We start from the raw sequence: 16,980 nt of genomic DNA, 5'->3' as shown, positions 1-16,980 counted from the left end.
TTAACTTTAACAACTCCTGGCTGGTAAAGCTTTTGCTCTTACCTCATTTCCCAAGATATATAGTAGAATAACTATTAGGTTTGTTACAAGCAAGAATATAAGTTCCTCCTACAAGGCATTTCACAACAAATGGTATGAAAGGTTATCATGGTATGCCAATTTGCAAAAAGATTGTGAGATCCCACAGTAATGCAAATTAATAACTAAAAAATTTAAACAAAATTGACATCTACTCGTAAGATATAATTTCAGTGACTATAATTTTGTATTCCAGGACCAAAAAAGTCACTATCAATGTAATGGATATCTATTGATGTAATGGAGATGTATATGAGCTTTACAATTGAGTCTTACCCTTCCTCTCTTCTTCAGTAGGAAAAAAGAAAAGTGAAAGTGTTAGTCACTCAGTCGTGTCTGGCTCTTTGTGACCCCATGGACTGTAGCCCACCAGACTCCTCTGTCCATGGAATTCTCCAGACAAGAATACTAGAGTGGTTTGCCATTTCCTTCTCTTGGGATCTTCCCAAGCTAGGGGTTGAAAACAGCTCTCCCGCACTCCAGGCAGACTCTTTACCCACTGAGCCACCAGGGAAGCACCTTCAGTAGGAAAGAAACCAGTAAAGATTTAGAATTATAAAGCTTTGTTTTCGCTGGGCTTCCCTGGTGGCTCAGACAGTAAAGAATCTTCCTGCAGTGCAGGAGACCCTGATTTGATCCCTGGGTCAGGAAGATCTAGAGGAGGAAATGGCTACCCACTCCAGTATTCTTGCCTGGAGAATCCCATGGACAGAAGAGCCAAAAGTTATCACAAGAAATTACATGGTAAAAGTGACTGGATATATACCCTATGCCAGCTGGTATCTTTTCTCTAGGTTTAGCAATTTTCAGCCAACTTAGGCTGATGAGGTAAAAGGATATTTGTGAATAAAATATGCACAACAGGATGGAAGTAGCTGAGATTCTCCTCCAGGAATTGGAGTGGCTATCAGCACTTAGAATGCCACAGTCCTCAAGAGAAGAAGCCCTCTTCTTTCTTGTCAACAAAGGCCTCCATGTCACACGAGTTTGGACACTAGGGAACATTCTATCACTGCTTCACCACTAGGATATCTAAGAAGTTGTTTCAGGGTCTATCACTTTTTCACGACTTTGTAAAATTCAAGAAGAAGAAAGTTAAATCCAATCATCATTAGACAACAAACAGAAGTTTATCAGTTTTCCTCCCCTGACACAAACCCTTTCCTAAACAGCAAGGGATATGAGGGACGGATTTTTTTTTAGGATTTTCTATTCAGGGCTACCAAATAAGGACATTTTGAATTGCTGGAACTAATCAAAAGTTCGAAGGAAAGATTTAGTTTCTATTTTGTACTTTTTGAAAACGAGTTTGAAAAAGCAGGGTAATATACACTAAGGAGAAATCAAAAGCAAAATACCATCATGTAGGTATATATATAATTCCTCAGGGAGAGACTGATCAGCTGAAAATGAAGCAGTATTTGGTAAGGATGATACAACAAGAGAAAAAAGCCCTCCTGCATGAAAGGATTCAACGTTCTTTAATGATTTACTCATGCGAACACATTTCTTATCAGTTTATATTAATTTCTAATCGATTTCAAAAATTTCAGTTACTTCTGAAGCTCTTTTTCACAACAGTTAATTCTGTTCAAGCTCACTGTCAGAAATAAGTGAAAGATTTTTAAGATATTTTTACTTTTTAAGCATAGGAAAAATGTCTTTTACATTAAGATAATCAAAACCATTGCTCTTGGGATATTGGGAGGTAGACTTACCAAATCCAAAAAGAAAACTCTCCTAGAACTAATAGATTACCTTTGAATTTTCACCCCAACTTTGAATAGTCACTAATTCCTTTCTTTGCTCTTTTGGTGTCGGCAAAGGGGTTCACTAAAGCCTGAATTGATATAATTATTGGCTCAGATTGTTAGAGATCTAGGACAGATGGCTATGGGTTTCTAAAGTCCCAGTTGCTTGTGGTAGTTTTCCTAGTTTTGCTATAGGGTTTGGGATCAGCAATTTGAAAGGGCTACAAACTTGTAAAACAGTATTATTCATGGGGGCAGAATGTTCATCAGCATGACCCAGTACTAAATACATTCATTATAGACATTTCTATTCTGCACAATTTGCCACACAGCACTGGTTTCTGGAGGGGGGAGAAAAAGACAATGGCTTATAAAATGCTTTTGAATGCCTAAAAAGAAGGAGAATTCACGCTGAGACTCCTCTGCTTTCTTTTTTGGAAAGAATCTTCTTAGTTACTTTAGCTGAGCTCTGCTGAGAGTAAGTAAAGTGGAAAAATCAGAAAATTACTTTTTTTATATGTTTCTGGGGGGCAAAAGAGAGAGTGGGAGAAAATAAATGGGAAAAAAGTGACAGTGAGATTATGTGAAACAGCAAATATGCAAGTGGATGAAGACAGCTGAGGAATAATGCAAGAGGTATGAAAAAAAGCATTAAGAATAGAGCCATGATGATAAACTTAAAAGGAATTGCAGAGCAGAAAGAACATCATAAATAATCATATTTTCAAATAAGAATACCATATCAGTTTCTGTGACCTGGATAGAGCACAAACCTCCCATGATATTTCCTTAGCATTTTGATGCACACAAAATGCAATTTTCAGCTCAGGCATTTTATTTTTCAATGTAAACAAGCTTTGGGTTTTAAAAATACAAATCCTAAAAGTGTTTTCATAAATAATACATATATTATAAAAATTTGACTTGTAAATTTCTGAGTCCATGTCCCCCCAGTATTCATTGCGAAGATTCACCATGTATAGATAGTCTAGTGCCTTTTCCGTAGAAATTGACATGCTAAACCATGAAATGTCTTTTACCAAAGGTAAATAGGATTTTTTGAAGTACAGGGCAAAGAAATATCATAGCCAATTTTGACCAAACTCCAGGCAAGAAGTGTTAGAAGGTAGAACTATATTGTTAATTAGTTTCAAATCTTAAGGTGTTCCTTTAAATCTTGCTAATTAAGAGAAATCAAGAGTGGAAAATAGCCTTTTTCTTATCTTCAAAGAATAAAGATGAAAGAAAAACAGAAAATGAAACCTCTTTACTAGTTCTGTTCTTTAAAACAGAGCACAAGAAAATCTGCTTGTGCTCACAAAAGGAGAAAGACCCAAGTATTTACAGAGGGGGAGGGGAAGGAGGCGGGCAAACAAGCATAATTAGAAGCAAGTTTTCAAATTTTATTAAATTCCTCCACCAACAAAATGCACTTAGAGGTATTTTAAGTTAAACCAGTACTTAAGGACTATGAAAAGCAAGATGATTACATGTTTGCGGAAGAAGAAAGGGCAATTAAGAAAAGCAGGCCAATTTAAAATACCAAATAAATAAAGGCGACCAGAAGTTGATTTAAAGTTTTTCTTCAGTAATTTGTCTCTCCTTTGTCGTGGCACGCTCAGAGAAAGTGAATGCAGTAGATGCAGAGGAGGAAGGGAGAGGGGTGGAGGAAGCCAGGAGCAGTCACGGAGCCTCTCGTATCCTGCTCCCCCAGCCCCCACCGGCCTTGCTCTCCCAGGCTCGCGCTCTCCCGCACCCCCAGCCCCCGCCCGCCTCCCACCCCTCCCTGTCTCTCTCCTTCTCCCACCCTCTCCAGTCTGCCCAGCCCTCGCTTTGGGGACTCCATCAGCTTTTGATTTGGAAGGACGCTGATTGGCTGGAAGCGATTCAACACACGCCGGGCAAGAGAGCTTTGTCTGAGTTGAAGTGAAGTTGTACAGATTTTAGACTGGAGTCAGCAATCACGGGCGTTTAGTCTGCAGCCGAGCAGAGAAAGGGAGAGAGAATCGCTCGGGAAAGATCCATTGCGGACTCCGGCGGCACCCTGCAATAGATGGATTCCGACTACACAAGGGGGAAAACGCGGAGGTGACACTCTCTTTGCCTGCCAAGAGGACGAACGGCCAAACAAATGCAAGGACTGGACTCCATGCCGGTAATATCTGGAAGGCGTGACACGGTGTGTATAAAGCAAAAGTTTGAGAGCTGTTAATTGCTGTGCTGTGTTATTAAGAGACGCTTTCAAGTTTCCGGTACCAAATGTAGATTAGCTTTAAGTTGCCAAAGGAAGTTGAGGGGATTGGTTTGCTGTTTTAATTTGATCTGTGAGCGGAATCTCATAAACTGACCGATTTACCAAATGAATGCTAAAATGCACTTTACGTTTGTTTTTGCACTCTTGGTGGTGTCTTTCAACTTGGATGTGCTGGGCAAGAATTTGAAATACAGGATTTATGAGGAGCAGAGGGTTGGATCGGTAATTGCAAGACTATCAGAGGATGTGGCTGATGTGTTAGTTAAGCTACCTAATCCTTCTACTGTTCGCTTCCGAGCCATGCAACGGGGAAATACTCCTCTACTCGTGGTCAACGAGGATAACGGGGAAATCAGCATAGGAGCAAAAATAGACCGCGAACAACTATGCCAGAAAAACTTGAACTGTTCCATAGAGTTTGATGTGATCACTCTGCCCACTGAGCATCTGCAGCTTTTCCATATTGAAGTTGAAGTGCTGGATATTAATGACAATTCGCCCCAGTTTTCAAGATCTCTCATACCTATTGAGATTTCAGAAAGCGCGGCAGTGGGGACCCGTATCCCTCTGGACAGTGCATTTGATCCAGATGTTGGGGAAAATTCCCTCCACACGTACTCTCTCTCTGCCAATGATTTTTTTAATATCGAGGTTCGAACCAGGACTGATGGAGCGAAGTATGCAGAACTCATAGTGGTCAGAGAGCTGGATCGGGAACTGAAGTCAAGCTATGAGCTTCAGCTCACCGCCTCCGACATGGGGGTGCCTCAGAGGTCTGGCTCATCCATACTAAAAATCAGCATTTCAGACTCTAATGACAACAGCCCTGCTTTTGAGCAGCAGTCTTATATAATACAACTCTTAGAAAACTCCCCCGTTGGCACTCTGCTCCTTGATCTGAATGCCACTGATCCAGATGAGGGCGCTAATGGGAAAATTGTCTATTCCTTCAGCAGTCATGTGTCTCCCAAAATTATAGAGACTTTTAAGATTGATTCAGAAAGAGGACATTTGACTCTTTTCAAGCAGGTGGATTATGAAATCACCAAATCCTATGAGATTGATGTTCAGGCTCAAGATTTGGGTCCAAATTCAATCCCAGCACATTGCAAAATTATAATTAAGGTTGTGGATGTTAATGACAATAAACCTGAAATTAGCATAAACCTCATGTCCCCTGGAAAAGAAGAAATTTCTTATATTTTTGAAGGGGATCCTATTGATACATTTGTTGCCTTGGTCAGGGTTCAGGACAAGGATTCTGGGCTGAATGGAGAAATAGTTTGTAAGCTTCATGGACATGGTCACTTTAAACTTCAGAAGACTTATGAAAACAATTATTTAATCTTGACGAATGCCACGCTGGATAGAGAAAAGAGATCTGAATACAGTTTGACTGTAATCGCTGAGGACAAGGGGACACCCAGTCTCTCTACAGTAAAACATTTTACTGTTCAAATCAATGATATAAATGACAATCCACCCCACTTCCAGAGAAGTCGATATGAATTTGCAATCTCAGAGAATAACTCACCCGGGGCATATATCACCACCGTTACAGCCACAGATCCTGATCTTGGAGAAAATGGGCAAGTGACATATACCATTTTGGAGAGTTTTATCCTGGGAAGTTCCATTACTACATATGTCACCATTGACCCATCTAATGGAGCCATCTACGCCCTCAGAATCTTTGACCATGAGGAGGTGAGTCAGATCACTTTTGTGGTCGAAGCAAGAGATGGTGGAAGTCCAAAGCAACTTGTAAGCAATACCACAGTGGTGCTCACCATCATTGATGAAAATGACAATGTCCCTGTTGTTATAGGGCCTGCACTGCGCAATAACACAGCAGAAATCTCCATCCCCAAAGGGGCTGAAAGCGGCTTTCATGTCACAAGAATTAGGGCAATTGACAGAGACTCTGGCGTGAATGCAGAACTCAGCTGCTCCATAGTAGCAGGTAACGAGGAGAGTATCTTTGTAATTGATCCGCGATCATGTGACATCCATACCAACGTAAGCATGGAATCTGTTCCCTACACAGAATGGGAGCTCTCAGTTGTCATCCAGGACAAAGGCAATCCTCAGCTGCATACCAAAGTCCTTCTGAAGTGTGTGATCTTTGAATATGCAGAGTCGGTGACAAGTACAGCAATGACCTCAGTAAGCCAAGCACCCTTGGATGTCTCCATGATTATAATCATTTCCTTAGGAGCAATTTGTGCAGTATTGTTGGTTATTATGGTGCTGTTTGCAACTAGGTGTAACCGAGAAAAAAAAGACACTAGATCCTACAACTGTAGAGTAGCAGAATCGACATACCAGCATCACCCCAAAAGACCCTCCAGGCAGATCCACAAAGGGGACATCACATTGGTGCCTACCGTTAATGGCACCCTGCCCATCAGATCTCATCACAGGTCATCTCCGTCTTCATCTCCTACCTTAGAAAGAGGGCAAATGGGCAGCCGGCAGAGTCACAACAGTCACCAGTCCCTCAACAGTTTGGTGACCATCTCATCAAACCACGTGCCAGAGAATTTCTCATTAGAACTCACCCATGCCACCCCTGCTGTTGAGGTAAGATCACACCCTGTACCTATTCACTGACACACTCAGTTGTTAGTGGTCAGAAGTTGTCTATGCCTTAGTTCTTAAATGTTTCCATTACTAAGTAACAGTACTAACAAAATGGAAATTAAATAGGATGCACGTTACATTATGTGGATAAAGCAAACATACACACCTCAGCATGCTGGTCTTGAGTTTTTCATAAAGAATATGCTTGCATGTACTATGTGTAATGTTGAAAAGTAAATGTCAAGCTAGCAAAGGACTATCTAATTAGAGTCCCCTTATCCTCAGACTATGATACTTCAAGCCAGAAACAAAGGGGCTTGCTCTAATTCTCATAGTTATGGCCTCTAAGAAAAATTTTAAAATGGAGGCTTCCAGAATCCCATCCCAGTGCATGTGTATTTGTTCAACTTTTGAAATTTTTCTGACATTATTTTGACTACATGTATTTTACAGCATTTTACAGCATTTCCCATGTATTTCTGCAGCATTTCCCATGTATTTTTGTAACTGATCACTTTAACCTGAACAATAAAATAGAGGTAATCAGTCATTTTTTAAATAAAGGAATCCTCTTTCAAAAAGAAAATGTCAGCTGTATGATAACATCTAAATCTCTCTGGGACTTACTTCAGTTCTGTTTGGTGGCTGGTTGCATGGTCTATCAGAGTCTAGCATGTGTAGGTCTTTAAAATGAAGATAATATGTTCAATTAATTAGGATGAAATAGTGAGTAGTAACTGTAGTTGCTTGCTTAAAGCTTTTGAGTACTGGGGGATTTGTTTCCAGGAATCAATACAGTCTGTTTGGTTTCCAGCAGGTCTCCCAGCTTCTTTCAATGCTTCACCAGGGACAATATCAGCCAAGGCCAAGTTTTAGAGGAAACAAATATTCCAGGAGCTATAGGTATGAATGACCCTCCTGTTACCTATTATATCTCCAATAACCTAATGCTGAAGAGTAAAATCTCTACTTTCCCTGACTTCTCTTTCTAGATATGCCCTTCAAGACATGGACAAATTTAGCTTGAAAGACAGTGGCCGTGGTGACAGTGAAGCAGGAGACAGTGATTATGATCTGGGGCGAGATTCTCCAATAGACAGGCTGCTGGGTGAAGGATTCAGTGATCTGTTTCTTACAGATGGAAGAATTCCAGCAGGTAAGAGTGTCACCACAGTGACAAATAGATAAATCTTTATTTTTCAGGTCTACTGCACCAGTGGAGTGAGTGGTTTCTCCCATGCTTTTATTTTTTCTTTGTACTAAAGTAGCTATATGCACACTATCAGTAATGAACATAAATTGAAACAATTTTATACTGCTTAATTAAAATTCATAGTAATCAGTTGGTAGAGAAAGGGAATAAACAGGAAAGCTTAAGAGGACAAGAAGGAAGGAGTGGGCAGAGGAGGATAGAAAACCACACCACTTCCCTCCTCTTTTTCCCCTATCCACTACTGCCATAGGGCACTCTTGAGCAATTCTGTCAAATTACTGGGTGGTTGTTTTTTATTCAGACAGCCTGTTTTGGTGCCTAGTGGTAAGCAGGACTATAATTTGGAGGACACATTTCCTGTGATGGGAACCAACTCACATAATCAGAGATGAAAATACACTAGGGAATGGTATACTTCAATCACTAAAAATAGGCAAAAGAATGCATCTTTGTAGGTGGCAAGCATGGAATATTTTTTGCCACCTTTCATTTCATGTCTCCACTGTAATGAAGAGGGGGCAGGAGTCCAGGAGGGGAATTTATAAGCACACAGCTAGATGGAGGAGACCCTATTAACTTGTGAGCCACGTTTTCCTTAGAGTCCCTCCTCTCTAATCCTGCAGTAGAAACTCTCAGATCCAGCTGAGTAAATACTGACTGCCTCACTGTAGCAACCCTGTTACTAAAGACTATAATATTACATCAACCCTTCAGAACCTATTCCTATGGCTACTTATATTTCTAAATTCCACTGAATGTTGATCAAATAACTGCCACTTGATAAATGAATAAATGAAATGATAAATGAAAGAAAGGGAGAACAAAACTGTATTACCTGTGTGAGTGCATGAACAACTGTTTCCTAAATACAGATAAATAAGATAGTTTAGGAAATAGACCTGAGAGAGCTTCAGAGAGCCACCGAACCTCAGTGGAAATCAGTGAACAGAAATGCTAGCTCTTGTAAACTGTAGTCGTAATGGTGGCAGGAGCTGCAGGAGTATTACTATTAATCCAGGCAGTCACAGTCACCAGTGATGCGCCAGTGCTTCCTCTGGGCTCATGAGTTCTGTATCTGCACTGCCTCTCCCAGCACTCTGGCATAGCATTTAGTGGTGGTGGTAATAACAGTAGTGTTTTTTTGTTTTTTTTTTTTTAAGATTTGAAAACAGAAGCTTATAAAGGTTAAAAAAAAAGTATACAAAATCAAGCAATTTGTATATTTTAGAGGTGAGATTTGAACCCATGCCTCTACTCATAAACACATGTCTATCAAGAATAATATAAAATAAGTTTTTTTTTTTTTAATACTTTGAGTGACATATTTGTTTTGCCTTTCTAAAGTCTTACTACCTGTCTGAGAACCAATGAAATGCTGCTTATTTAATTATGCTATTACTGTAATAGATACTGCATTTCTGACAGGATGATGTATGGGAAGGACTTCTAGTGGCATTAAGGGCTACAATCAATGTACACTGAAAGCTGATACTTACACAGTCACTCATGGGGGGGGTTGTTTGTTTTTGTTAAATTCATAAATTCTCTAAACCAATTTAAAGAGAAATTCTTGAAAAAACTAGTGGAATATATATGGCCTCAGACAATTTGCTCATAGAGAAACAGTTTTGTTATTCTTACCCATGAAATGAAAAAGTTGGCTGAATTTCTATGATTCTATAATACTGATGGAACTCAAATTTTGAATATTGATCCTTAATTTTCAATAATATAATTTCCCAACTTAAATTATTTCATAAAATGGAAACATATCATGGGTATAATATCAATATTTCCTGTTATTTTTTCAGTTGTAGAAGATTGACTCATTGACACAATTCATTTATCACTATAGTTAAAAGAACAACTGCCCCTGCTTAGATAACCTTACCGGGCCCAAGTGATACGTAAAATCCTTTTTTAACTCTGAAATTCTCTAATTCAATAGCTAATCATGGTCTAATTTTTTTAAAAAAGGTCAGGACTCCTCTTTCATTCTAGCCTATAGTTACCACTGCCACCTATGTTCATAGCAGGAGAGTTATCTAATGCTTGAATTAAAGTAATTAAAATAAATGTTAAAGAATAAAGAATAATTGGGGAAACAATAGGTGGATATTGATAAACTCTAGATACTAGAGCCTTATTTAGTGAGTGACTTTAGACTCCTTGTAAGTCACATTTCTTCTGAAAGTTAGAGGCTCATTTTTATACTAACATTAATAACACCAGTTAATATGTAGACAAGTCTTTAAAAAGGAATTCCACAAAATTATACTTAATCTAGGTGTGTGGTGGGAGAGATCTTTTGCTAGGCCATGTAACTATATTATAATAGATTGTATTATAATACATATGCTTCTGCCTTATTAGCTTCTTGTCTCTATGTGGGGTACTGTAGAAACTATTTTAGAGGCACAGAGCACCAGGAAATCACTAATGATCCATAAAATATCTTAAGCTTTTTGTATGCTTGACTAGTATAGAAATGTGCATAATCAAATATCTATACTTAATTATCACCATCATTCTGATGATACATTACCCATATTCTGGTTTATTCTTCACACTTGCAGTTTCTTTCAACACATTAGTGTGTAAAAGTTTTGCTTTGTAAACTTTATATTCCCAGGAAATATTCCAAGTAGAAAAAAATGTTAAGTCCACATCTGAATGCCATTAACAGAAATCAGTACAATTTTTTTTAAAGCATGGATATTTTTAGAATTTCAGTGTCTTATTCCAACTGTTTTTTCTGCATTAGACTGTGATCAAATATAGATTATGTTATGTTGCTTTGCCTGCCAACAGGGTCATTTCTGGTCATTCATTCTATTAATTCATTCTATTAATTCCCACAGGAGGACCCTGCATTCTGAACAGTAAAGTCAGCACGCATTTTTGTCTGTTGGCTCGTGTTTGTCAGCATACTTTCTTCCTTACTCATTCAACTTTGAATTACAACTCTATACAAATGCTTGCAAAATCTCCCTTTTCCCAAAGTGTTAGCTACACCAGGCTGTCCTTGCGATACTCCTTAACTGAGCTCATTTCATTTTTTTTTTTATCATTGTAACATCTATGATTACTTAATTCAAACATTCCTCTTTAATTCCTTGTCCTCTCCATTCTCATGGCTGGTACCCTACTTCTGGTTGCTTTTCTGTATCAGCACATGAAGTGGTATTCACTCTCCAATAGCTTCTTCCTTTGTCAAACCTTTCTTTCATACAGCTTGAACAACTTTTTCAGAACATTTTATATTTTTTAGTTCAAAAATAGTTATTGACTTTTGTTGCCTGGCAACACCTAATTAGCTGTTTGTCTTGACATTTCAAGGCCAGTGAAATCCAGTCCTAGCTTATTAAATTTATTTTTTTTAAATCTTTTGCAATAGGCAGGGTTATTTCTACATAACACAGCAATCCTTTGGTCATGTTCGCCTTTCTACCTGAAAAACGAGCTTCTCTTTACTTTGTCTATCTCAATTCTATTCATCTCTCAAAATTTGTTTCGAGTTTCTCTTTAACTGCTTCAGCATCCACCTATACTCTTTTTTTTTATTGAAATATGGTTGCTATACAATATTATATGTTATAGGTATATAATACAGTGATTCACAATTTTTAAAAGTTATATTTCACTTATAGTTATTATAGAATATTGGCTATGTTCCCTGCGCTGTATATATCCTTGTAGGTTATTTATTTTATACCTAATAGTTTGTACCTCTTAATCCCTTATCCCTATCTTGCCCCTCCCCTCTTCCCTCTCTCCACTGGTAACCATTAGTTCATTCTCTATATCTGTGAGCCTGTTTCTTTTTTGTTATATTCACCAGTTATAGCTTTTAGATTCCACATGTAAGTGACATCCTACATTTTTTTTTTTTTACATATTGTCTCAGCATCATATAATTTGACACCTTAGACATCTATGACCTCATTTGTCACACTTGATTATTCTAGTACTGGAAACCATTTGAGAGAGGGGAGCTATCACACCATTTTACATATGTCAGGCTCTTAATAGATTGATAACTCAATGACTAATGGCTTGATAGGAGTTAGGCATATATTTATCTTCTTATACTCAATGCCTCTTTCCTGTCCTGCCTATAAGGTCTAGTACAGAGACAAAACTCACCATCTTGCTGTGGGAAAACAGAGTTTTCTGTTTCCCCATGACTTTCCCTCTTCAGAGAAAGTTTAATCACTGAACAGGAGCTTTCCAGGAACAAAGGAAGATTAGCCCCTTGCACCACTAGCCAACAAGTCCTGATTCGTTGGAAATGGTGTAGAACACCTGTGACACTAAGCTGTATGCACACTGAGAATGATTTCGCACAGTTGAGTCTTGGGGTACAGGTTGCATATCAATGAAATTAAGAAACGCCCCTTCTGTGCCACACTGTTCCTCCATCTCTATTATTTTAGCTTTCCTTATCCCCATTAATCTTTATTCATTAATTTTTCATATTTTTGAGTTTTAAAAGTTTATGTTAATTTATTATTTTATAACTAAAGCCCAGTTTGTTTATTGTGAAGTTATAAGATAGCATTCTCTGCCTAAAAATTCCTATGACCAAATTTACTTTTTATACAAACTGTTGTTTTAATTACTCAGATGGTATTGATTGTGATTTTCATTACATTCTGTTCTCTAGAAAGCTGATCATGCTCAGGATTCTTAGAAGCTTGTGTAATTTTTCCTTTTCTCCCCCATCATTAAACATAAAACAAAACAGATTCGATCAAACAATTAAGACCGTCCCACAGAATTAAAGGCCAGAAAACAACTGAAGAGATGTCTTTAGGTCTGTTACTCTTCCTTCTAAAAGGATGTGAGTAAGACAATACAGACAGATCTCCTTTCCACTTTTAGAGACCCAGGGAATTAAGGAAAAAATTAATTACCATTTGATAGTTATTTCAGTGCTTAGAAAACCTCATGGCTATGGAGGTATTCCAGTTACTTTCAACACCTTTTGATTTTGTCCATATATGATAAACAACAACAGTTGGTAAATATCCCCCAATAGTAATAATGCTTGAAGTCAGCACATCTAAATCTTTTTTATTCTTGCTGATTTAAATGTCACTTTTCTTCACAGCAAAATGACACAAGGATTCTCAGTATTGCTCTTTCTCTCACCCCATTGTGATTCCCACGGGATTGGCATTCACACTATCCATCATTTTCCATACTTTGAATTTCTAGCCTTCCTAACAATCAGACATTTTTTCTTACAGTTCTTACTCTCATTTATGTTCTTCAACTGACTCCTTCTCTATTAAGAATTGAGGCCCAGAATGGATGAGGTATAAGAACAGAATTATTTTCGAGATGCACATGATGAAGAGCAGTGACTTCCACACCTTTGAACAAAGTCCTTTACATCTCCTTTTCTGAAAGGCGACATTTACTCTTCACTTTCTTGTGCATAAGTCTTTTCCAAAATTTTATTTTATTGTATGCTGCTGCTGCTAAGTCGCTTCAGTCGTGTCTGACTCTGTGTGACCCCATAGATGGCAGCCCACTAGGCTCCTCTGTCCCTGGGATTCTCCAGGCAAGAATACTGGAGTGGGTTGCCATTTCCTTCTCCAATTTTATTGTATAAGAACACTCAATATGGGATCTACTCTATTAACAAAACTTTAGCTGTGTGATATTGTTAACAGTAGGTAGAGTGTTGTACAGCATATCTCTTGAACTTAATCTTGCTTAACTGAAAATTTGTGCTTTTTAATTAGCAATTTCCCAGTTTGCCTAATGGAGAAGGCATATGGCACCCCACTCCAGTACTCTTGCCTGGAAAATCCCATGGATGGAGGAGCCTGTGGGCTGCAGTCCATGGGGTCGCTAAGAGTTGGGCACAACTGAGCGACTTCACTTTCACTTTTCACTTTCATGCATCGGAGAAGGAAATGGCAACCCACTCCAGTGTTCTTGCCTGGAGAATCCCAGGGACGTGGGAGCCTGGTGGGCTGCAGTCTATGGGGTCGCACAGAGTCGGACACGACTGAAGCGACATAGCAGCAGCAGCAGCAACAGCAGCAGTCTGCCTAATGCTTGTTAACCACCATTTCATTCCTGGATTCTCTGAGTTGGACCATTTTAGATGCCTCAAATACAAGGAATCATGCAGTATGTGTCTTCCTGTAACTAGCTTATTTCACAAAGCTTAATGTCCTCAAGGTTCACCCATATCGTCACATTTTAGAGAGTTTCCTTCATGTTTAAGGCTGAATAATATTCCACTGTATGCATATACTACATTTTCTTTATCCATTCAACAGTTGATAGACATTTAGTTTGTTTTCACATCTTGGTTATTGTGAGCAGTGCTTTTGTAAACAGGGGGAGTGCTGTATCTCTTTGAGATCTTAATTTCAATTCTCATGGGTAAATCCGAAAGATGGGATTGCTGGATCATATAGTGGTTCTCTCTTAATTTTTTGAGAAACTTCCATATTATTTTCCAAAGTACCTGCACCACTTACATTCCCAACATCAGTGTACAAAGGTTCCAATTCTCCACACTCCTCTCACTTGTTGTCCTTTGGGTTTTTGTGTTTGTGTTTTATTATAGTCATTCTGGTAGGTTGGAGGTGATTTCTCATTGTGTGTTTTGATTCGCATTTCCCTGATAATTAGAAAATATGTAGCGACTGCCTAGTCTATGCAAACACTTCAGACACTTTACCTAGTGCTGGGGATATAGCAAAAAGCACACTCAACAACTTGCTTCCCCTGACAGGGGATTTGGCATTGTTCAAGAGTCATCCTTTGTAGCAGTAATCTGGAAGAGAAATCATTCTTAAGCAGCCAGATCTACAGAATTAGCTCTGAATGTATAAGTATGGCTGATATCAATCCAGTTTTAATTCAAATATAAGATAATTAGTTTGCATTTTCTGCATACTGTCATTTGAGCTAAAATGAAATCATGATATTGAAAGGACCTAATGATCACTGAAAGAGATGGATGGTTTGTGGAGTGTGTTTTACATCTTCACATTTCTTGGTGGTTATGTAGTTAATATATTTGCCAAATTTAGAGATTTTTCCCTTCTTCTTCATTTTTCTGGTTTTCTCATATCACTGATTATATTCTGAGTGTAGCCACTCACATTCCAATGGGGCATCATAACATCTGGAAGAACTAACCAGTGTTTTTTTCATATTCTTCATCTGTTGATAACTTTTCCAACTTTTTGAATTTAAAACCTCTAAAAGATTTCTTCTTAACAGAGTAACTGCAGATGGCTGGTAGTTGAGGATAATTTGCACTGCTGTTTTAAGTAACAGTCAATAAATAATCCAGTATATTTTTATGAGAGATTGATAAGTATAATTACTTATTATTTTATTATAAGTGCCTCCACTAAAAGTAAAGTAGGTCAGATAGACTACATTATAGAAGGTACTCAAAGGTGTTACTCAAGGCTTATCTGGTAGCATTCTAAAGTTATAGATTTCACCGTATACCTCTGGGTTTTCATAGAGTTTATGTTCAGCAAATATTTCATCACTCACACCTTAGCTCTCTTCCAGACATTTTCATTTGTAAGTTATCCATCCATTTTATTATTGCATAAGGAGCAGATGATATTCCTGAGAAGTACATGAGTCATAATCCTCCTTTCTTATTTGATGGACAAGAAAAAGTATATATACCAGGAGACCTGGGTTCGATCCCTGGGTTGGGAAGATCCCCTGGAGAAAGGAAAGGCTACCCACTCTAGTATTCTGGCCTGGAGAATTCCATGGACTATATAGTCCATGGGGTCACAAAGGGTTGGACAAGACTAAGAGACTTTCACACACATACACTAGGTCCATAAAACCAGCAGTCATATTCAAGTCATAATTATAGTCCATCTAATGTGTAAAGTAATAGGTTAGTATCATGATGATGGTTTAAAATTGTGTATTTGAAAAAAAAATTACAATTTTTTCTATTATGTTTGAGTCACACGACATGTAACACTGAGTCCTTGTTGCTTTTGTTGTTTTCCTTGAGTACAGCTATGAGGCTGTGCACGGAAGAGTGCAGGGTCCTGGGACACTCCGACCAGTGCTGGATGCCGCCGCTGCCCTCACCCTCCTCGGATTATAGGAGCAACATGTTCATCCCCGGGGAGGAATTCCCAGCGCAGCCCCAGCAGCAGCATCCGCATCAGAGTCTTGAGGATGACGTGCAGCCTGTAGACTCTGGTGAGAAGAAGAAGAGTTTTTCCACGTTTGGGAAGGACTCCCCAAGTGAGGAGGACTCTGGGGACACCAGCACTTCCTCTTTGCTCTCGGAGATGAGCAGCGTGTTCCAGCGCCTCTTGCCCGCTTCTCTGGACACCTATTCTGAGTGCACTGAGATGGACCGATCCAACTCACTGGAACGCCGGAAGGGACCTTTGCCAGCCAAGACTGTGGGTTACCCACAGGGGGTGGCGGCCTGGGCAGCCAGTACGCATTTTCAAAACCCGACCAACAACTCTGGGCCCCCACTTGGAACTCACTCCAGTGTGCAGCCTTCTTCAAAATGGCTGCCGGCCATGGAGGAGATCCCTGAGAATTATGAAGAGGATGATTTTGACAATGTGCTTAACCACCTCAATGACGGCAAACATGAACTCATGGATGCCAGTGAGCTAGTGGCTGAGATTAACAAACTGCTTCAGGATGTCCGCCAGAGCTAGGGAATGTTGGCAGAGCATTTTTGTTTCCATGTTTATGGAAATAGGAGACAGCAAAAACCCTCAAAGAACTGGCACTGCCCAATAGTTGCATTTATCATAAATGTGTCTGTGTATATTGAATATTAAATACTGTATTTTCGTATGTACACAATGCAAGTGTGATTATTTTAATCTGTATTTTAAAAATACATTTGTACCTTATATTTATGTGTAATTTAACAGACAAATTTTATTTTTTTACTCCCATGACAAACATGTCTTTCCTAATCATGTAGAAACTAGCCACTGTTTAAATCTGATATAATATTCAACCACAAAGAATAAACGCACTGCTTAGATTAGTTATGTTGGGGAAGAAATTGTTATCCTGTAGGAATAACCCCACTAAAGCATTATTCAATT

General features: G+C 38.7%; 1 protein-coding gene across 3 annotated transcripts; it reads left to right on the top strand.

Annotated features, from left to right (window-relative positions):
• The first annotated feature begins 3,714 nt into the window (after positions 1–3,714).
• PCDH18 (protocadherin 18) lies at positions 3,715–16,729 on the top strand. Of its 3 annotated transcripts, XM_070386537.1 has the most exons (5): positions 3,715–4,008; positions 4,264–6,666; positions 7,481–7,569; positions 7,659–7,822; positions 15,911–16,729. In XM_070386537.1, exons 1-5 carry the CDS (start codon positions 3,961–3,963, stop codon positions 16,576–16,578), a joined length of 3,372 nt encoding a protein of 1,123 aa, XP_070242638.1. In that variant the 5' UTR covers positions 3,715–3,960; the 3' UTR covers positions 16,579–16,729. The 3 variants fall into 3 exon arrangements, with proteins under 3 accessions (XP_070242638.1, XP_005892234.1, XP_005892235.1); XM_005892172.3 differs by having other exon boundaries at positions 3,715–6,666; XM_005892173.3 differs by having other exon boundaries at positions 3,717–6,666; positions 7,484–7,569.
• Positions 16,730–16,980: the final 251 nt, after the last annotated feature.

This window comes from Bos mutus, chromosome 17 (assembly GCF_027580195.1).
Source record: "Bos mutus isolate GX-2022 chromosome 17, NWIPB_WYAK_1.1, whole genome shotgun sequence".
NCBI lineage: Eukaryota > Metazoa > Chordata > Mammalia > Artiodactyla > Bovidae > Bos > Bos mutus.
This window is presented reverse-complemented; position numbering and strand designations above follow the sequence as displayed.